The sequence below is a fragment of the Cucurbita pepo genome, chromosome LG14 (assembly GCF_002806865.2).
Source record: "Cucurbita pepo subsp. pepo cultivar mu-cu-16 chromosome LG14, ASM280686v2, whole genome shotgun sequence".
Classification (NCBI taxonomy): domain Eukaryota; kingdom Viridiplantae; phylum Streptophyta; class Magnoliopsida; order Cucurbitales; family Cucurbitaceae; genus Cucurbita; species Cucurbita pepo.
The window spans coordinates 7,245,456-7,267,496 of record NC_036651.1 but is presented as its reverse complement, the minus strand read 5'-3'; the positions used below and the strand labels follow the sequence as shown (position 1 = coordinate 7,267,496).

At 37.0% G+C, this 22,041-nt stretch overlaps 3 protein-coding genes across 3 annotated transcripts; 2 read left to right on the top strand and 1 right to left on the bottom strand.

The window, feature by feature from the left end:
• The first annotated feature begins 398 nt into the window (after positions 1-398).
• Positions 399-7,433, top strand: LOC111809839 (adenine phosphoribosyltransferase 3-like). The gene is made up of 6 exons (XM_023696275.1): positions 399-567; positions 657-767; positions 2,513-2,605; positions 3,527-3,676; positions 7,001-7,059; positions 7,128-7,433. The coding sequence occupies exons 1-6, from the start codon at positions 486-488 to the stop codon at positions 7,179-7,181; spliced, it is 549 nt and encodes a 182-aa protein (XP_023552043.1). The 5' UTR covers positions 399-485; the 3' UTR covers positions 7,182-7,433.
• A 316-nt stretch (positions 7,434-7,749) lies between these two features.
• On the bottom strand, positions 7,750-13,324 carry LOC111809836 (glycine-rich domain-containing protein 1-like). Its single transcript, XM_023696273.1, has 9 exons — positions 13,178-13,324; positions 12,544-12,715; positions 12,206-12,323; positions 11,857-12,117; positions 11,039-11,500; positions 10,346-10,884; positions 9,323-9,524; positions 8,747-8,902; positions 7,750-8,672 (listed from the first exon to the last, which is right to left on the bottom strand). The coding sequence occupies exons 2-9, from the start codon at positions 12,699-12,701 to the stop codon at positions 7,968-7,970; spliced, it is 2,601 nt and encodes an 866-aa protein (XP_023552041.1). The 5' UTR covers positions 12,702-12,715; positions 13,178-13,324; the 3' UTR covers positions 7,750-7,967.
• Positions 13,325-14,915: 1,591 nt separating this feature from the next.
• On the top strand, positions 14,916-19,359 carry LOC111809837 (flavin-containing monooxygenase FMO GS-OX-like 3). The gene is made up of 7 exons (XM_023696274.1): positions 14,916-15,590; positions 15,991-16,061; positions 16,847-16,999; positions 17,077-17,159; positions 18,050-18,185; positions 18,265-18,438; positions 19,006-19,359. Exons 1-7 carry the CDS (start codon positions 15,005-15,007, stop codon positions 19,222-19,224), a joined length of 1,422 nt encoding a protein of 473 aa, XP_023552042.1. The 5' UTR covers positions 14,916-15,004; the 3' UTR covers positions 19,225-19,359.
• The last annotated feature ends 2,682 nt before the right edge of the window (positions 19,360-22,041 follow it).

Genomic DNA, 22,041 nt, shown 5'->3' with positions numbered 1-22,041 from the left:
TAAATGTTCTTGATTCCCTCTTTTTTTTCACTTTGAAAGTATCGACCAATACTATCACGTCGGGGCTTTGAAAGAGAGGAGTGTCTTTGGAAACACGGACACTGGTGGTACATGTCATCGTTAGCTCGTGTTGTAAGGTGTTGGGTTATGTCCCGCAATGAGCGCAACCCTTGTGCTTAGTTGCCCGATTGCTGGTGATAAGTCGGAGGTAGCGAGTCATTTTAGGTCAATAGTAGTGGTTTGTAGTTCGAGACTCTAAAAAAGCAGATCGTTACATTATATTTTAAAATTTATAATTAATTTGTTATTGATTTTTCGAAAAAATAAATTAGTATATATTTTCTTAAATTATTTCGATAATCTTATATGTATAATATCTCTCTCTTCCGGACGCACTTTTCATTTTCCTTCTCCAAAAAAGTATACACAGAGGAGAGATTTTCTTTTGTTTTCATCTTGTTTCTTCAGTCCTCTGAATCAGAGCAATGTCGGCCGTTCGAGACGAAGATCCTCGCATCCATGGCATCCGGACTAACATCCGCGTCGTTCCTGATTTTCCGAAACCAGGTTTAGTTTCTTCTTCTTCTTCTTCCTTTTTTCCTTTTGCGATTCCGTCGATTTTCGAAGGTTTTTGATGAGCGATTAGCGGATGTTAGGTATCATGTTCCAGGACATTACGACTCTGTTGCTTCAACCGAAGGCCTTCAAGGATGCGATTGACATGTTCGTGGAGCGATATAAGGGGAAAAACATCACCGTCGTTGCGGGTAAAGAAAACGGAGAGAGATTCTCTTTTTTTTTCTTTTTTCTTTTTTTCCTGCAGTTCTTTTCTCGATTAGGAGTTCAGAACTTAGAGGCGTCGTTATCAATCTGTTCGAATGTAGCGATGTCCATAACTGTGTCTACTGGTTGATTTCTTTTTTTTTCTTCTTTTGTGTTTTTGGTAATTTTGTGAATGCCGTTGACGAACACGGTTTTTCCGTGAATTGAACGGTTAAGAGAGGAGAATCAGGAGGAAATCGCGTTTCTGTTTGTGTGTGTGAGATCCGATTTGCATGGATGATATGATTGTGGCCCCTCGATGGAGGTCGGATAGGGCCGCCAGAACGTTGTTCTGTTCGTCGCCATTGCAAAATGTGGATTTCCACGCCTAATTAACAGATGGCGATTCTCTGTCTTGTCCATTTCTCTTCTTTTGTCATCTTCTCTGTAGTTCTAGTTGCGTCCAATGATGAACGCGTTGATTTTGTGATGCATTTTGCAATTTTTTCCCCCTTCTGTTGCATCGATGGATTTTCATGGAAAATATTTTGAAATTTATCTTAACAAAGTTANTTTTTTTTTTTTTTTTTTTTTTTTTTTTTTTTTTTTTTTTGTTTTCAAAAAGTATGTTTGTTTGGTTGAAACTTTTTTTGTTCAATTTAGTTTTTCAAAAAATGGCTTACAATTTCAAAGCTAAAAATAAAAATAAAAAAATCAAATTATGAAAAGTTACTAGAAATTCAAAATAATTTTTTGGAAGATCAAGAAACAAAACGGAAAAAGCTGTGACAACTTTTTTTTTTCATTTTTGGTATATTTTCTGGAAATTTCCTTTTAGATTATTTTAAAAGTATTTTTAAATTTATAAATTAAAAAAAAAAGGTTTGGACGGCTCTTTATTTATNTTTTTTGTTACGTGTTAATTTATAATTATTATCAACAATAATATCTGCACAGTTCATTGAGAAAATATGTTATCATTATTATTATTTTATTCTGTAAACAGTTTTTGAAATTTATTTTGGGAAATTAATTTCTCGTCTATAAAATTATTTTTAATTTTTGTCTGTAGAAAACATTACGGTATGGGTCAAGGATTATAATATATATATATATATATAATATCTTGTAATTATCTTCTTTTCTTTTTTTTGCATTTCCATGATATTCCAGTTTTTGCATTAATATTTGAGGAAAATCATTCATCTAAGTGATTATTTTTTTTTTTTTTTTTTTTTTTCTCAAGATGTTGAAATTAAGAACTTACCTAATTATTTCCCCCATCATAATATATGAACATTGCATCTTTTCAAAGCTGTTGAATGATAGTGTGATCTATTCATTTTTTTATTAAAGCTGAAGCAAGTTTGTTCTGTGGCTACCACTTTACCAAACTCAGGACACCATTTTTCTTTTGATGGGTTATTACGGCTTCCACTTCCTTATGCTTTCAGATCTTTGATTTTCTTGTCTTCATTGACTTACATAATGTATATTTAGTCTTCACCAATTAGGCCGCTCTTGACTGTAAACTTGTGGAATTCTGGTTTAGAATATGGATTGTTGTTCTATAGTTGAAATTAAATGTCTTGTATGATTTTGATTGAACAGCTTGTTTTATTGACCAACAAGAACACTGTTGGGTTTAATCAAGATTTTTGTTTTCTTGCTTTCGTTTAGTGTAATTAGTCAAGCTTTTGTTTCTCACATCCATGGTGATTTGAATCTGTTTGGTTGATTGTATTTTCAGGAGTTGAGGCGCGAGGGTTTCTTTTTGGTCCTCCAATTGCGTTGGCCATTGGAGCTAAGTTTGTGCCACTGAGAAAGCCAAAGAAATTGCCTGGTAATGCTTTTATTCCTTTCAATGATTCTGAATTAGTATGATCACAAAACACTCCACTCCTAGAAAACTTGTTGTTTCTTTCCTTTCAAACTCTCCAAACAATAGTAGTATAAAGACATGCTAACCACACCAATCGAACCTTTTCTTGAAAAGGGGAAGGGAAACCAACTCCTCGAGCATGCGTTGCAAGCTCTCGACCACAAATCGAGACGTTTCAAAACTTCTTAGTACAATATTCGATCCAACTAAAAAACATCTAATAATTATGGATGAGCTAATTTTCATAAAAATAGTCTTGTCTATCCATACACACGAAGTATCGTGGCAAATCACAAATCTTTACCGCATAAACAAAGATTTAACAATTTGTGTATATTTGTTACGGTCCAAGCCCACCACTATCTGATATTGTTCTCTTTGGGTTTTCCTTTTCGGGCTTCCCCTCAGGTTTTTAAAATGCGTCTGCTAGGTTGAGGTTTTCATACCCTTATAAAGAATGTGTTCTTCTCTCCGACCGATGTGGGATCTCACAATATTAATTTTACCACTTATTTCAAGTAGAAGATTCATCTGGAAAACCTCACTCGAACAGTCAAATGTTAAATTCGATGAAATTAAAGAGTTAAATCGACTTAACTAAACCAATTACTTACACGATAACAAAAAGGAAGAAAACGCTTCACAAGAACAGCAACATTAGCTAAGTTGAAGACACTCCATTTCCAAAATGTAAGTGGGAAAGGCTACATCCCAAGTGGAAGATCACATTGGTTGCTTTTGTAACTTAGTAGAAGAGGCAGAGCATGTGAAATGATTCCCTAAAAACAATGAAATGATTTTGAGATGTTGATCTGTTTTTGTTTGTGCTTATAAAAGAGAGAAATTTCAATTATGGGTTGGATTGGCGTTATTGGTTTGCAGGTGAAGTTATGTTTGAAGAGTACGTGTTGGAGTATGGAAGGGATTGCCTCCAAATGCATGTGGGCGCTGTGGAGGCGGGCGAACGTGCTTTGGTTGTTGATGACTTGATTGCCACCGGCGGCACCGTCTGTGCAGCCATCAATTTACTTGGTATTTTTTCTCCAATCCCTTAACTTTGCCTGCCTATTTTGTCTTTTGAATTCCTGTTCATGTCTGAAAATGATGGATTCTATTCTAGAATGCTCTTATTTTCTTCAAATAAGTCAATTCCTTCACATTGTGAGATTCCCACCTTGGTTGGAGAGAGAACGAAACATTTTTTATGAGAGGAAGCCCAAAAGTGAAAGTCCAAAGAGGACAATATTTGTTAGTAGTGACCTTGGGTCGTTACAAATGGTATCAGAGCCATACACCAGGCAATGTGTCAGCGAGGAGGCTAAGCCCCAAAGGGGGTGGACACGAGGCAGTATGCCAGTAAAGACGCTGGGCCCCGAAGGGGTGGATTGGGGGGTCCCACATCGATTGGAGAAGGGAACAAGTGCCAGTGAGGGCGCTAGACCTTGAACGAAGCATTTTTTTTTTTATAAAACTGTGGAAACCTCTCCCTAGCAAATGCATTATTAACCTTGAGGCAAAGTCCACAAGGGAAAGCCTAAAGAGGAAAATATTTACTAGGGGTGGGTCTGGCCCGTTACAAATAGTATTAGAGCCAGATATCAGGCAATGTATTAGCTAGTAGACTGAGTCCCGAAGGGGGGTGAACATGAGATTGTGTGTTAGTAAGGACGCTGGCCCTCAAAAGAGGTGGATGGGGGGAGGGGGTCCCACATCGATTGAAGGAGATAACGAGTGACAGCGAGGACACTGGACTTCAAAGGGGGTGGATTGTGAGATCTTGCATAAGTTGGGGAAGAGAATGAAACATTCTTTATACATGTGTAGAAACTTCTCTCTAGCAAATGCTTTTTATATACTTTGAGGGAAGCCCAAAAGACAAAACCCAAAGAGGTAGAAACTTCTCTCTAGCAAATGCTTTTTATATACTTTGAGGGAAGCCCAAAAGACAAAACCCAAAGAGGACAATATCGGCTAGCTTAGCTTTAAGAATAATATAAGATTCACAGATAAATTGAGAAATTAGTCGGTAATATGGTAAAATTAGTTGGTAATATGGTAGCACTAGAAATTTTTCTTAGATAATTTCATCTAAACTTTAGGCTAAATTTTGATATGATTATTTGATAAGTTTTTCTTTTTTCTTTCTATTTCAATTTACGAGAAGTAAACTCAAAAGTACACCTAAATATTAAGGACTAATTACATATATTTAGCCTAAAATTTTAAAACTTTAGGGAAAAGTTAGGCAATGTAAAAGTAAAAAAGAAAAATGTTTTATAGCCAATTGCATGGTTGTGTGGACTTACTGAAAAAAGAAAAAAAAAATTTTAATTTAAAACTACTTAAATGCATTTCTTAGAGGTAGTAAGGTAGTTTTCGCCTTTTGCCTGTTGATGTCATGTTGTTGCACAAGGCCAACTGATTGGCATCTTTGATAACTCCTCCTCTAACACGTCCCTGTGATATCAATATTAATGGGTTTGGAATGTAGTAATCTTGTGATCTCAAATTTAAAGATTCTTGATAGCATTTGATGACATGTTCGGAGAGGTCTCGATGCTTATTCCTTTCCAAAATAAAATTATTAAAATGAAATGACATTCCTTTTGCACTCCAAAAACAAATGTATGATTATGCACTCGAGTGTATTAAGTTTAATTTTACTATGCAATCATAAGTTAACCCATACATCAACCATTTCTTAAACTAACGTCTTGAGGCACTCCAAAAGTGTTCGAGGAAACAGAGAACACATGTAGACTAAGGTAGATGATACAAAATTTGTGGAGTTCCTCTAGGGTGGTTGTAGGTCGAATAATAGGATGTCTAAGCTCGAGTATTTACTACAGGTAGAATTGTTGATGAGTAAAAAATATCAGGATGGTTAAAGCAACACCGATGATAGACTTTCATGTATATATGTGCATCATTTTCATGCATACATTGTATCATCTTCATCCATATACGTGCATTGCTTTCATACTCAACCTTACATACATCATTTCCAAATAAACTCAATTGACCAAAAACTTCCTAAATGAGAATTAAGAAAAAAAATCTGTTAATGGAGGGAGAAAATACACAAATCTTACTTGAATTTTCGGTCTTTACAACAAGTCTTCCTCTACTACGATTATTTGAAATTTGTTTTGGAAAGGACTCAGCAATGTGGGAAGGCACAAAGACCCCTATCTACATGTCATCCAATGCTATTAAAAACTTGACTGATGCACATTTAAGATCACACGAGTACTATATCTCAAACCCACTATTATTTGATGTCATGGAAATATGTTTGAGAAAGAGTTAGTGAGAAAAATAAACTAGTCAACTCAATGCAGCAATAATGTCATCAAGAGGAAAAAAGTGGAAACGGTCTCACTATTACTAAAAAATAAGTGATAGACGTGGTTCAAACAACAAGTATATAAATAACTTGGCTTGAGAAGATTGTAGCAGGTTAAGATGTCCATTTAACTTGCGGGTCTAGAGTTTCATGAGATTCGCCCCGAACAGGTATCACAAAAAGGGAATGAGAGAGGGAGTGGGGTGAGATTTCTCCCCATTGGATAAATGGGGTTGAGACGGCGATTATACTTCCTATCCTCGTCCCTGCCTAATTCTTTGACTAAAGACTTTTCAAGTTCTCCATACACATTTCCAAAAATGAAAAACCTTTTGTATTCCCTTTCAAATTCTAATGAGTTTTATGTTTTTGGTTTTAACGAGTTTAATGTCTTGCCGTAGAATAACAAATGTTCTTACCTTGGATTTTTTTTTCTCTAATGAGACTAATTTACTTATTTCACTTCAGTTTTGTTTTCTTAGTAGTATTAGTCCTTATTATTGATTCAACTTATAAAAAAATTTAATAAATATTTTTTTTAATGGTATTTTTGTTGGATTTAAAAATTATGTTATTAATGGTATTTTTGTTGGATTTGAAAATTATGTTATCAACGGAGTAAATCAACCCCAATTAATAGTTTATATTGAAAAATAAAATATATACATTAAAAAATTTCTTTAAAATGACAATTGTTTTAAATGAATAATAAATGGAGAAACTTTATCCTTGCCAAGTAGAATCTCTATCTCCTCTTTCGGTTCCCACAAAAATAAATAGAACAGTAAATAATTGATCCTTCTTTTAAGAAAAATGGAATAATAGATTTGGACTTAATTTGTAATTAAAAAAAATAGAAAATTTTGAAGCAGCTATGTTCATCGTAATTATGCTAATTAATTAACTTTAGTACTAAATAAATAAAGTTAAAAGTAGTAAGTAAAAATGTATGTTTAATTATGTAATATATTTATAATTCATAATCTGACGAGCAGTGTTTTGTTTGGTAGAACGAGCTGGAGCCGAAGTGGTTGAATGCGCATGCGTAATTGAATTGCCGGATTTAAAGGTAAGCTTGGTTCATATACTCCTATGTTCTTTTAATAATAATAAATATTTAATAAACTCTTTTGGCAGGGTCGAGAGAGATTGAGAGGAAAACCACTGTACATTTTAGTGGAGTACCGATGAATACGGCGGCGTAAGATGGTTAAATCGCCGCCGTGGACGACGGTAAAACGAGATGTGTACATTAGACGACAGCCACTTGTTGCCGGAATCATTTTGATCTCCTCATTCTCAGGTGTTTGTTTCTGTTCCTCGTCTCTTTTTTTTTTCTTTGTCCAATTTAATCTTTGAATTTTATGTTCTGAATCTTGTGGGAAAAAAGCCATTGTGATTTCCACCTCCATTCTTTCTCCATTATATATTGGCTTTGTATGTCGTCTCGATTCGAGCTCGAGAGAAGCTTTTCTGGGTGTTTTAAGCCAGCCTATTTTTCCGACGATGGAATGCAATTGAGCTTACTAGATGAAACTTTAAAACGGAATTAAGAATTTGCATAGATGAACACGACTCTCCACAATAGTATGATATTGTCTGGCTTTTCTAAAAGGCTTCAGACCAATGGATAGAGTTATGAACCCATGATTATTCTCTAAATTAGCACTTTCATCCAACACTCTCTATTGCCTATGAAATAGAGATGACCTTAACGCAAATCGACTCGAACAAATCTTAATAATATATAAGTTCAAAATTGAAAAGAAATAAAAAGGTCGTGCGAATTTATTTGTGAATATATACAGACAAACACTTTACAGATAATAAGACAGACACAAACCATGACATTCACACAGGCATACAATCGTGTTTATTATTGGATAGGTTTTTAGGCTTTGGGTATTATACTTTCTTTATATGGAAGGAAAGTAATACAATACAAACACTTTGTTTTATTAGGCATTCCGTAATACCTCATTCAATAATTGCATCACTCTGGTTGCCTTCATTTGGTTGGGCAGTTTTATGGCCAAAACCGCCGCATCCGCCGCCACACCCACCACTCTTTGCCACGATTCCACCAACAGAACTACCACTATTTACAATATTTCCGCACCCACCACCACAACCTCCAGCACCGCATCCACCACATCCGCCACTGTTTACAATATTTCCGCACCCACCACCACAGCCGCCAGCGCCGCATCCACCACAGCCACCACTGTTTATAATATTTCCGCATCCACCACCACAACCGCCAGCACCGCAACCCCCACAGCCACCGCTCTTCACCATGTTTCCACACCCACCACCACAACCGCCAGCACCGCATCCACCACATCTACCGCTCTTCACCATGTTTCCGGACCCTGCAGTGTAACCTCCAGCATCACATCGGCCACAATGACTACTAAGCTCATCCTCTTTCAAAGGTATTGTTACATTCTCGTTAGAAACACCTTCAGAAACATTGACTTTTAAATCAGTACTTGACAAGGATACATTGATTAAATTCATATTATTTTCTTCCTTGCCAGACGTATGAACACTCTCAGGAACAGGGGCAACCTCCAAGTTTTCTTCACTTACAGTTAGGCCATTATACCCTTTTTTCTTCCGTGCATGAAGGAGAAGAAAAGCTGTCATGATTCCGGGCACCACCATCCATTCTTCTTTTATCTTTTTATCACAATATAGAGTCGGTCAGTATCATTCTCAAACATTCAATTTGCAAGAGTGAATGGAAGTAGTACCTTAATAACTCCAAATTTCAAGTCAAACAATGCCACTGCTCTTCCATACGGATATTCTGCAGAGAATTCGATAGCAGTCACGAAGTCCGAATCATGGTTATGTTTACCACAATTTTTGGGCTCATAATCCAGCTTACTGCCCTGGAAAAACTTCACCTATACAAGCAAATGTTTGCCAGAAAATAGGAAACATTTAAAGTCATCAAGATGAAAAGTTACATGCTGAAAAAGTTATTCCATTGACATGTTATTTTTAAACATGAAGGTCTCCTAAACATTCAAGGCCAAATCAGCTTAGGAAATTCAACTAGTATGCTTGAATTTCGGGTGCAAATGTTTGTTAGAGAAAAGTTAGTAGATGAACGCATTGCATGCTCAAATAATTATATCGACTTGTATATGATACGAAAATTTCATTGTGTTACTATGTCTAGTTTTTCTGGCAAATAAGGAAAATAGCAGCATACTATCTAGTTTTTCGATATGATAATAGACAAGCAGAGTGTTTTTTCTTTTAAGAGCTCCAGCATCATGAAATAATAAGAATCAAATTACCACAACAGGGACCATACATACCAGCCGCTTGCCCACAAGCTTGAAAAGATGATCATCTTCATTGGATTTTTTTTGAAAATCAAGAAACCATTGACCATCAATCAGAGACCACCCTGTCTTTACAAACTCAGCAAGAAGGCTTGATTCACCGGACATTTTTATGCCAATCACCTCCTTACTTGTTGGAATGGAATTCTTCCCCACCTTTTCCTTCAAAGAATCCCTTATAAAAATAGAATGAAAACAAAGAAAATTAGGAACCGCATAACTGCAGTGTAATTATATGATAATATTTGTAAACAAGTTATAAAACTATGATATAAATTGTCATTGACATTGGGAATGTAGGAAAGTGGTATCCAAGACTCTAATCTGTCGAATAAAAGCATCTCTATGCTTTAGAGGTATAGAGGAACTTGACTTTATGAACTTCACAAATGGGATGTCAAACGAGTTCAAAGATTGCTCATTGAAGACTTTGGATAATTGTCTACAAAGATGATTAATCTACAAAGACCGCATTTATATCAACTGCAATTGCAACATTATTATTATAAAGCAAACACATAAGAGGAAACATGGTGAGTTAAGAAGCACAAACACTTTAGTGTGGCTAGTGTGTCCGTGTCTGACACTTGAACACTCTCATACTAGTTGAACACTTGTTAGCACAATAGCTATGTGTTGGACAATAGTTATACAAAATCAACCGAGTCCAACATGTTTGACATGTATTAAACCCCAATTTTGTAAGCGAAATATATCAAACTTTTTTTTTTTTTTTTGCATAATATAAATGCATAGACTTATTTACTTTGATTTTTCCTCTAGTATAAGAAAATAATAATAATAAATAAATGTGTATTTTATTAAACGTATCTTTTCCATGTCGGTTTGTTAGATTTTAATGAATGTGTCTCCATATCCATGTCGTGTCATATTTGTGTCTCATATTCCGCCATGCTTCTTAGACAGTGAGTATGTACTTGTAACCATAAATATAGCATCAACTCCTGAGCTACTAGAAAGGAAGAATCACCTTACCTCAATTGAAGGCTGATGACCTCATTGCCTGCTTCATCAGTGACTTGCATCCAACCCTTTGAGTGCTGCATCTTTGTGCAGGAAGGGAGAAAAGAAGTCCATCTGGATAGTTCTCGAGAAAAAAACATATGAAGTTCCCGTGGTGCAGGGTGGGGAACGGTGAATGAGATAGCCACTCTGAGGGAAATTGGCTTTGAGCTTACATGGTCAGAAACTGGCTTCAACTCCAACCATCTCTCCATTGAGAGCTTAGAGGTTGGAACAAGAATGTCATGTAGAGGGAGTGAAATGGAGCCCAATGTTAAGCTGGTCCGTGTTATCGGTATGCTGGAAGCCCTATTGCAGATGAGCTCAAATTGCAGATCTCCTTTAGGTTCACACTGAAAAGAAGCTACCTGTTTCACCCCTGTCTCAGATAATATGCTTAGTTTCCGTTTGGCACTGAATATTGCATCTGGTTGACTTTTCATAAATTGCACAAAAAAATTTCCTTTCAACCCTTCTGGTTTGTTTTTAACTTCCACAAACTCCAATAGGACCTGAACATAGAAACGTGTAATATATAACAAGTGGAAGTAGGATAAGTTCATTTCCATATTTATACATTTGTGTCAGTTACCTTAAGATTTTCACAAAAAATTCATGGGAAAAACGGGAATGGAATATGAGAATAAATAAAGAAAAATGAGCTACCTCAACCGTCTTTAATTCTGGAAGATGAACTGTGTTTTGACACTCTTGGGATGAAACCATGTCGTCTTTAATCAAGTTAGTTGAACCTGAATACGAATTTAGCAGGAGAGGAGATGGGCTATTGCCTCTATACATTGCCCCTGCCTTCCAGTACCTAGTACCAAATGTATCTTCCCACTGTTTTGTAGTTCCAGAGAACCCAGTATCCAATTTCTTCCCTTTTGTTCGGTCTGAATCCATATCATCATGCTCCAATACCATACCAAGTAAGTTTTTCAAGTCTTTACAATATGAAATAGGGTGCAATTGATGAGTATGCCAAATTAGATCAATATCATATGTTGGAACACAAAAGCGTTTTATAGACCTCTCCCTGTTGCTTTTGATTAAATATAGAAATCCTTTGTATCTAGCCACAGCTTCTTCAAGGAAAACTTCATTGTCCATATGAGGTCGGGACACCTGTCCACAGCAATTGAAGGACAGAACATATGATGAATGACGGGAAGTTCAATCATCTGAATAATATTGGTGTAAAATGATACATTTTATTTTTACTAAAAATGCTAATGTCATCATTGGCAAAGATGCTGAAAATAAACAAAGAACACAAGAAGTTCCCTAGAGGGAAACTAAAAGAAAGATCATACAGAAAAAGTTCAAACTTGTTAGATCAAATCGTCCAGTGATTGAATATAAAAATTGAGAACATTTTCTATCTTTTAAATCACCTTCTTTTTTGGGGGACTAAGACAGTTTAAGCACAAAGTCAAGTTCATTGCGCACACTTGCAAATAAAATTATCATAGTATCAGTACCTGATAAAAGAAGGGGCTCTGTCTTTTAACAGCTGAAACAAGATCATATTTGGTATATTTTTGAAGTCCCGAGAGCACTTTCAGGGCATCCTCTTGATACTCTCCGGTTGGGTTGAAGTTGAAGTTGAAAGGCTCTTCAGGGTATAATTCATTCCAAACTTCTTCGGTTTCTCTTAGACAAGAACTTCCTAGGGTCGATACAACATTGGAATTGTCAAGTATCTTTCCATAAAGTTCCTCACACTCAGATTTGTACCGCACCTACACAAATTAAGTAAAATTTTGTTAGCCACTCAACCACATAAACCAGTCTACCAATGAACTATATACATCAAAGTCTAGAAGGTACAGGATTCAATCTGTGACAATGCCAAATCCATTCACAGTCAAAGGGGACAGCTAAAGGCCCTTCAAATAGTGGAGATTCAGAATGTTTGGCAAGCAATGGAAGCCAGTAAGCGTTGTATCTACAAAAGTAGAATTTTACACTTCAGAAATCTGATATCTAATGCTCTGTTATCAATTCAGAACGAAGTAGTAATCCAAGAGAATAGTTCCATAAATTTACAAAGCTTTAAGAATAAAAATTTTAGCCAAACGCATTACTGATGAACAAGTACACTTGAGGAGTAACAAAAAAAACATTTGAAATCAGTTAGAGCAAAACTCGATCTCTAGATTTCTTACCGATAAATAGCCCTTTCAAGGCTAGGGCCTTCATAAAGGAATCGATTCCTATCGACAGCCGAGAGAAACTGAAGCTGACGCTTAGCAGCAGCTACCAGGTCAACACCTATTTCAATCCGTTGTGCTTCTGCCCACTCGAGCTCTTGATTCTTCTCCATTTTGCAGAAAAAACCTAAGAATGAAAACCGTTTCAGAAAAAAATTCTTAACTACCTTCCATCGTTGAATTATTACATATAATTCATCAATCATTAAGATAATTGTCAACTAGTCAAGAAATTATATCGTCAACCATAAGTCTCCCTCGACCTCATTAATCACATCGATAACCGTTAATATTACTCAATAGTCGAACAAGTTCATCCTTCAATGAAAAAATATCCATTAAGAACAGATAAAAACCAATTCTACAAGAACACTTCCAATTTTCTCAGAAACTAGTCCAAATCGAACCTCAAATTCTAGTAACTGAGAAAATAAAGATCATCATCATCAGCCTCATCATCATCATAATCATCACCACCACGATTTTAAGTTTGACTCGTCTTTTTTCCAATTCTCTATCGATTCTAATCACAATAATCATCAAGTAACCGTAGATCGAAAACTAAACTAATGAATATAGAAAACATTACCTTAAAATTCCTTGACCATGCGAGATTTGGAGTGGGAGTGTAAAGAAATCGGTGTTAGAACTGATCAGAAGACCAAACAACAAAGAGGATGAGAGAGAGAGAGAGAGAGAGAAATATCTGAGAGGAATTGCAAGGAAGAAATGTGTGTGTGTATATATATATACATATACATACATATATATGTATATACATATATATATATATTAAAGAAGTCACAAGGCATGGGAAGCTTCATCTCGCTAACAATTTTATAGAAAGATTCAAAATGTCAATATCAATGAAATTTCAAGAGAAATTTCGACAAAATATTATGGAAATTATTAAATTAATTAATATATTAAGATTTTATTTAATTTATTTGAAAGTATTTAATAGTTTTCTAATCTTTTAATTAGCGTGAAAAAAAAAATAACAAATTTATTTTTTATTTTCTTTTTTTTTTTTAAATTATCTATTTGACTTCGTTTTCATTCCTTAGTTTAAAAACAAATATTTAATATGAGACATGGGTTAATCATAGAGCGCTGAGTAATATCATTGTTGACTCTAGAGCCACCCACAACTTCATGACCAAGACGCTTGAACATCTTTTGGTATCGAGTTACGTGAAAGATAAAAGTTGTCAGTTCGACAGCTTTCCTTGTCTTAGGAGTTGCAAAGAGAACTTTGATCAAGCTAGGGATTTGAACTCGACAAACCAATTTTGTGATACTCTAGAACACAGTCATTTTCTTGTCGTAGCAAAAGGCTTAGTAGTAACGAGGTCCAACCCGACAATCATTTAGACAAACACCCATCACCCAAGAGGGGTGAAAATGATGTGGACGCTACAGTTGACAAATGATCTAAGCCATAATGAACCTACGTTTGATGTCATTATCATAGTCGAAGAGGGGAGCTCGAGTGAGCCAATCCCAATAAAAACCTCGCGGCCCCCACAAGAACACTGTGACACAAAGCCAGAAGGTTAGACAAAGGTTTATTCCCAACTGGAGAGATAAGTCACGAGATTAATTTTATGTCAGGGGCGAGATCACTTTCCCAAGACGAATGTCATATGGCTCAATTTAAGCTAGCTGAGTTACTTGTTGACAATCGGGTTCATTAGATCCACAAAAACTCTTGTCACCCAAATGTTGGGGAGAGACACAAAGCCAACACCTCTAGGAGAGAGACATAGACAAACCCCTGAACCAACTCATGTTCACTGAAAAAATGTCATCCAGACCGATGAAGAGAAGGGTCGATCAGAAACATCGGCCACGAAAATTTCAACATTGAGAGATAGTTCTTATACTCAAGGTCGAGAAGACATCATATATCCTTTTGTCCCGGACGTATTGTCCATGGCCGCATGCCCGTTCCAAACCCATTTTACTTGCTTTAATGTTAAATCGACCCTTGTTATTCTTGTTGTGTCGATACAGGATGAATGAATGGTTACCAAAATCATGTCTATATCCATCCTTATTCTTGTTGTGTCGATACGGGATGAATGAATAGTTACCAAAATCATGTCCATATCCATCCGAACCAAAATGTCCCAAAATAAACTAGAGGGAATGTATTAGTTGTCAATTCTTCTACTCTGCTATTAAAAGCTATTAAAGTCTTATGGTTGCTTATTTGCTTTTAGCCTATAAAACTCCAACATAAGTCTGTTGGGTTGTTAGAGTATGATTGTGACACCGTGCATGTGAATGGCGGCAGGCAGGAAGGAACTGGGCATACCAAAAAAATACAAACCAAATCAGTAGCTGGCGATGAGTCATCAACAATCAATTTCCTTCTTCAATTGGGAAATTTTGCACTACAAACAACAAACGGATGTTAGCTCCTCTGAATTGCCAACCTTCGCCTCAACTATCGACCATGCCGAATTCCCAATCCCAACCTGCTTCCCGCCATGTCGCGGTTATCGGAGCCGGCGCCGGCGGCATTGTCGTTGCCCGTGAGCTCAGCCGCGAGGGCCACCGTGTGGTCGTCTTCGAACGGAACAGTCAAATTGGAGGGACCTGGGTGTATTCTCCGGAAATTGAATCCGATCCACTTGGAGTCAACCCTGGTCGGACCCGAATCCATAGCAGCCTTTACAAATCTCTACGCACCAATCTCCCTAGAGAACTCATGGGCGTTCGGGATTACCCGTTTGTGCCACGAGAAGGGGAAGATCGAGATCCGAGGCGATTTCCAGGTCATCGAGAGGTTTTGAAGTATTTGGAAGATTTCGCTAATGAATTTGGGATCTGTGAATTAGTGAGATTTCGAACTGAGGTGGTTTTTGTTGGTTTGGAGCTTGGAAAATGGAGGATTCGATTTCGATGTGAAAATGGGGCTGTTCATGAAGAAACTTTTGATGCTGTAGTTGTTTGTGTTGGGAATTTTTCGCTGCCTCGAGTGGCAGAGATTCCTGGTATATTCCAAAAAGTTCTTCAGTTTAATCCAATTGTTCTTTTGTTTATTTATGATTTGGTTAGCAATTTGTTGATAGATAGAATTGGTATCTTACTTTTTCTTCTTTAAATGTGAGTTCTGTACATTCTAGATAAGGTTAGCTACTCATGGGAGATAGTTTGTGCATTAATTTCTATTCTTGCAGGCTTCATGTTCATAGATTGGTTGTGTTCTTGCTCGTTTACTGCGATCATTTTTGCACATAATATAAGGTTTCTTGTTTGGATTTCAGTGTTTTTTGGTTTTACGTTGTCTTGTGTCTGTCTATAATAATACTTGATACAATGACAAGCTTATAACTGGAGTTTTGTTCTCTCTGTGATGTGCATTGTCTTGTAACAACGAAACGTTCTTTCCAGGTATTGATGAATGGCCTGGTGAGCAGATACATAGTCACAATTATCGCAGTCCCGAACCATTTCGGGGTAAGGTACATTCAGATTGCTCTGCCGAATTCTATGTCAATTTACATGGCATACTGACATTGTTGGTGTTGGGAAGAGTCATAGTTTCTGAGTCTAAATTCTGCTGTACACATTTTAATTAAGTTTTTCCATTAATGTGATGAAATGGCCCTAGATTCGACTCATGGAAAAACTGTAATAGTAGATATTGTTCTTTTTGGGCTTTCTCTTTCGGACTTCCCCACAAGGTTTTCAAAACGCGTCTGCTAGGGAGAGGTTTCCATACCCTTATAAAGAATTCTTCGCCCCCTCTCCAATCGATGTGGGATCTCACAATCCACCCCCCTTTCGAGGCCCAGCGTCTTTGCTAGCACTCGTTCCTCTCTCCAATTGATGTGGGATCTCACAATCCACCCTCCTTCCGGGCTTAGTGTCCTCGCTAGCACACCGCCCGGTGGCTGGCTCTGACATTTGTAACAACCCAATCCCACCACTAGCAGATATTGTCCTCTTTGGACTTTCCCTTTCGGACTTCCCCTCAAGGTTTTTAAAACGTGTCTGCTAGGAAGAAATTGTCACACCCTTGTAAAGAATGCTTCGTTCTCTTCTCCAACCGATGTGGGATCTCACATTCCACCCCTTTCAGGGCCCAGCATCCTTGCTGACACTCGTTCCTCTCTCCAATCAATGTGGGATCTGCGGGATCTCACAAAAACGGATGAACTAAAAACTCATGACTTTGAGGTCTTTGTATATAAATCTAAAGCCAATATAAACATAATATGTTTTATTCCTTTTTCTTTTGGGACAGGTTGTTGTCGTGATAGGTTATTCTTCAAGTGGTACGGACATTTCTCAGGAGCTCATTGGGGTTGCCAAAGAAATTCATATTGCTTGTAAATCAGCTAAAACAGAGCTTTTGGACACACAATCAAGTATTAATAGCGTGTCATTGCATCCAATGGTATAAGTGAGCCTTGGAGGCGATTTCTACTTCCGAATGTGATCTTTAAGGTCCTAATATTTACTTATAAACTGCAGATCGAAAGTGTCCATAAAGATGGGAGAGTGGTCTTTCAAGACGGGTGCATCGTTTCGGTGGATGTTATTCTGCACTGCACTGGGTATGCTATTTTTGATTGTTTTGCGTTTTCAATGTCGGTAGAATAAGATGAGAAAGACGATATGTGAAAGCAATGGTAGATATTAGATAACATGTAGATTGCAATCTTGGTATGAAGAAAATGAAGAACAGAGCTTAAAGTTCTAATGATTAGAAAACTGCTAAGCACATTTCTGTAGGATTCTCTTTATAAGTTTCACATCTAGGTTGATGCAATTATCAAATAAATGAGAGTTTAAATGATCAACCTACTTCTCTAAAATTGGTAAAAGGATAATTTTGGAATCAAGTAGAATATGATAGTGTACCGCCCAAGCCCAAGCCCACTACTAACCGATATTGTCCGCTTTGACCCGTATGTAGCGTTGTCAGTCTCACGGTTTTAAAACGCGTCTACTAGGGAGAGGTTTCCACACCCTTATAAAGAATGTTTCGTTCCCCTCTCCAACCGATGTGGGATCTCACAATCCACTCCCCTTGGAGGCCTAGCGTCCTTGCTGGCACACCGCCTGATGACTGGCTCTAATACTATTTGTAACAGCCAAGGCCCACCGCTAACAGATATTGTCTGTTTTGGCCCGTTACGTATTGCCGTCAACGTCACGGTTTTAAAACGCGTCTACTAGGGAGAGGTTTCCACACCCTTATGAAGAATGTTTCGTTTCTCTCTCCAACCGATGAGGGATCTCACAGATAGTGATACATAGATTTAAATTGGTATTTTCCAGGTGCAAATTACTGGGGAAACAAAAACTTCTTTGAAATTGTAAGAATGTTAACTTGGAGTCTTGGAATCTCACTGAAACATTGCTTTGGGGATTGATCTTTACTGCTGACTATCATAAGAACTGCAGGTAGTTGACAGCATTTATATTCATGTTCTTGTTCAAGGTACAAGTATGATTACCCTTTCCTTGAAACCAATGGCATTGTTACTGTGAACGAGAACCGTGTAGGACCTCTATACAAGCATGTCTTCCCCCCAGCGTTGGCCCCGGGGCTTTCCTTTGTTGGGTTACCATTTAAGGCAAGTATCCGATCGTGGTACAAACTTCGACTTTGCTTTATTGTTAGAATAATTTTTTTTGCTTTACTTTGTACTGCAGGCTGTTCCATTGCCCTTGTTTGAGCTTCAAGGCAATTGGGTTGCTGGTGTTTTATCAAACAGGATTGCACTTCCATCAAAAGAGGAGATGTTGGCCGATGTTAGAGCTTTCTACGCAGCTCTTGAAGCCTCTGGCAAGCCCAAGCATCTGACCCACGAATTGGGTGATTCTTTGGTATGTTTTATGCTTAGTCACTTGCCTGAATGATTATTTTGAACAAAAGAGGGAAATAATTAGTTCCAATCCAAAATTGACTAAACATCATTAGTCCATGGTGATGTTTGGATTTTGGAGAAGTTCTGGGTTCGAATCTCATGTTGAAAACTTGGAACCGTTTGATCATCGTTTTGTTTTTTTTAGTCCATTGTGGTAACTGCGATGTTCGGACTTCGGAGAAGTTATGGGTTCGAATCTCATGTTGAAAACTTGGAATCGTTTGATCATCGTTTTGTTTTTTTTAGTCCATTGTGGTAACTTTGATGTTTGGACTTCGGAGAAGTTCTGGGTTCGAATCCGATGTTGAAAACTTGGAATCGTTTGATCATCGTTTTGTTTCTTTTAGTCCATTGTGGTAACTGTGATGTTTGGACTTTGGAGAAGTTGAGGGTTCGAATCTCATGTTGAAAACTTGGAACCGTTTAATCATCGTTTTGATTTCTATTTACCTTTTATGAACGAGAAAGTCAAGATTCATTCAAGTCTATACTTATACTTATATTTTGTATGGATGTGAAAATGCAGCCTGCCTACATGAACTGGCTTGCAGCAACTTGTGGTCGTCCTGCCTATGAAGAATGGAGAAAAGAAATGTACATTGCTACTAACATTAATAGACTGGCCAATCTCGAGTCCTTCCGTGATGTTTGGCACGACGACGAGTTGAGTCGTCAAGCTTATGAGGAATTTAGTAAGTTTACTACAAATGAAAGAAGTCAAAACAACTCACATATGAATGTTTGATAAGATTGGTTGTGTTAGTGTGCATTACATCTATTTATGTGCTATTGATTCTTCCTCCTGGTTGGATCTTGCCTTCAAAATAAAAAAGACAATAATATCAGCTTATAACACAGCATATTAGAGCATTGAATTGGAGCTTTTGATTCTTGTTGTTAAGCATAGTTAGTCCTGATATTGTTGATGGTAACGGGCTAAGTTCATCAAGTCTACCGCTAGCAGATATTGTTCTCTTTGGATTTTTTTTTCTTAAAATTTTTTAAACGTGTCTACTAAAGATAAGTTTCCACACCTTTATAGGGAATGTTTTGTTCCCATCTCCAACTGATGTGGGATCTCAAATCCATCCTCCTTGGGGGTCCAATGTCCTCGCTGGTACTCCTCTCGGTGTCTAGCTCTGATACCATTTGTAACCGCCCAAGCCCACGACTAGCAAATATTGTCTATTTTGGCCTGTTATGTACTGTCGTTAGCCTCACGGTTTTAAAATGCGTCTGCTATGGAGAGGTTTTCACATTGTTATAAGGAATGTTTTGTTCTCCTCTCCAACCGACGTGGAATCTTGCAAAAATAGTAGTTATACTCGCATTTTCTTGGTGCTCTTAAGCTTCCCCTAGATTCAGCTTAATCGGAATTCAATTCACCTATGATATTTCATTCAATTAGAAAATCGAGTCTAGAGTTTATCCATGTAGTCAATATAACTTAATTATTCTAAAACCAATCTTAAATTGTACTAAATATTATTAATTGTTCAAAATAATAGCTATACTGACATTTTCTTGGTGCTCTTAAGCTCGCTCTAGTAGATCGTTCTTAGGTTCAGCTCAATTAGAATTCAGTTCACCTATGATGTTCCGTTCATTTAGAAAGTCGAGCTTAAAGTCAAACCATGTAGCCAAAATAACTTAACTATTCTAGAATTGGTCTTAAGTAGTGTGCTATATTAATAATCGTTCAAATAGTAGCTACGTTAACATTTTCCGATAATTAGGTTAGAACACTTCTAACGACAAATCGAGAAGTTTAAGCCGATAGACAGCCATGGGGAGCCACTGAGCCAAGCTGTCGAGCCGCCTCCAGAGGAAAATCAACTAAAGAAGCCAACTTCAAGCCGCTGGGAGGCGATAACTTGAGGGAATTGTTTTAAGATGCGTCTGCTAAGGAGATGTTTTCACACCCTTATAAAGAATGTTTCGCTATCTTCTCCAACCAATGTAAGATCTCACAATCTATTCCCTTGGGGTGCCAGTATCCCCGCCCGGTGACTGACGCTAATATTATTTATATTGTGTTATTTAGACTTTTCCTTTCTGGGCTTCTCTTTTAAGACGCGTATGCTGGGGGAGAGGTTTTCACACCTTTATAAAAAAATGTTTCGTTCTCCTCTCTAACCAATGTGAGATCTTACAGAAGTCTTATGAGAAGACCAAAATCAAAACCACCAGAGCCTACACCTAGAGTGTCATATCATTATTAGAACCGTTGATTGAGGTACCCAATGAGAATTTAAGGCGGAAAATAATAACTTTCATTCCTTGTAAAATAGGAGATAGAATTGGGTTTTCAAACAAGTTTTGAGTAATTGACAAAGGAGTAGGAAATTTTGTAATCATATAACAAGTACTTACTTTCCAAACATGTTCCTCATTTGCTGGGTCTCCTCTTTGTTTTCTGTTTGTTGGTTTGGTTTTGGTCAAATGATTAGCTGGCAACCTTATCATTGTATTTGGTCCGAGATCAGGTACAAGTGCAACGGGTTGGGTTGAGAATGTTGGATAAAAGTTCAACGTCGGCTAATTTAGTAAATGATCATAAGTTTATAATCAAGGAATACTCGAGCACAAAGTAAAACTATGAGAGCTTATGCTCAGAGTGGACAATATCATACCATTGTGGAGAATCGTGTTCATCTAATAGATAAATTTTATGGACCAATCCATGGTCGAGTAACTCTAATAGAGTTCATAATAAAAGAATTAGGGTAGGGTTAGATTGGGTCGTAACTCTGTTTTTGGGTTGGTTGAGTTAACTCGACCAATAATAGATAAATTTGAAAGTTTAAGGATTACTATATATATATATATATATATATATAAAATAAATATATATTTTAATGTTTCGTTCTCTATCCAATAGAGTGAGATCTCACAATTATCTTTTTTTCGGACCTAGTGTCCTCGTTAGTACTCCTTTTTCTCTCTTATTGATTTGAGATCTCACAATCTATCTCTTTCGGGGCCTAACGTCCTCTTTGGCACACCATCTGGTGTTCACTCCCCTTTGAGGCCTAGCGTATTCGCTGGTACACTGCTTGATATCCACCCTCGTTAAAAGCTCAGCGTCCTCACTAACACACCGCCTCGTGACTGGCTCTAATACCATTTGTCATAGTCCAAGCCTACCGCTACGAAATATTGTCCTCTTTAGGCTTTCCCTTTTAGACTTTCCATTTTAAAATGTGTCTGTGAAGGGAAAAGTTTTCACACCCTTGTAAAAAATATTTCGTTTCACTCTCCAACTGATGGGAGATCTCATATTTTAAACAGTGTTCTTATACTTTTCAAAATCACATTTTAATTATCAACTATGTTCATTTGCTTAGCTTTACGATTCCTTATAGGGTTAAAATCTAATATCACGAGCTTTATAAATTAACCCTTTCTTTTCTCGAATCATTTTCGTTCGATATGAGTAATGTAATTTTTTCTTAATATTTGTTTTCCTAGTACAACACGATACGAGGATTTGAATCTCTAACTTCAAGAATAAGAATATATGCTAATTTTTACTGCGTTACACTCATTTTGACAATTACCC

What these genes read in the sequence shown, in the direction of transcription:
- LOC111809839 (XM_023696275.1), top strand. Translation starts at nt 486, where the DNA reads ATGTCGGCCGTTCGAGACGAAGATCCTCGCATCCATGGCATCCGGACT. An exon ending in AAAGCCAAAGAAATTGCCTG is followed by an intron (nt 2,606 to 3,526) that starts GTAATGCTTTTA and finishes ATTGGTTTGCAG; the next exon opens with GTGAAGTTATGTTTGAAGAG. An exon ending in TGCAGCCATCAATTTACTTG is followed by an intron (nt 3,677 to 7,000) that starts GTATTTTTTCTC and finishes TTTGTTTGGTAG; the next exon opens with AACGAGCTGGAGCCGAAGTG.
- LOC111809836 (XM_023696273.1), bottom strand. Translation starts at nt 12,701, where the DNA reads ATGGAGAAGAATCAAGAGCTCGAGTGGGCAGAAGCACAACGGATTGAA. An exon ending in ATTGTCACAGATTGAATCCT is followed by an intron (nt 12,118 to 12,205) that starts GTACCTTCTAGA and finishes TAATTTGTGTAG; the next exon opens with GTGCGGTACAAATCTGAGTG. An exon ending in TGAAATTTGGAGTTATTAAG is followed by an intron (nt 8,673 to 8,746) that starts GTACTACTTCCA and finishes TGTGATAAAAAG; the next exon opens with ATAAAAGAAGAATGGATGGT.
- LOC111809837 (XM_023696274.1), top strand. Translation starts at nt 15,005, where the DNA reads ATGTTAGCTCCTCTGAATTGCCAACCTTCGCCTCAACTATCGACCATG. An exon ending in GTTATTCTGCACTGCACTGG is followed by an intron (nt 17,160 to 18,049) that starts GTATGCTATTTT and finishes TTCTTGTTCAAG; the next exon opens with GTACAAGTATGATTACCCTT. An exon ending in TTGTTGGGTTACCATTTAAG is followed by an intron (nt 18,186 to 18,264) that starts GCAAGTATCCGA and finishes TTTGTACTGCAG; the next exon opens with GCTGTTCCATTGCCCTTGTT.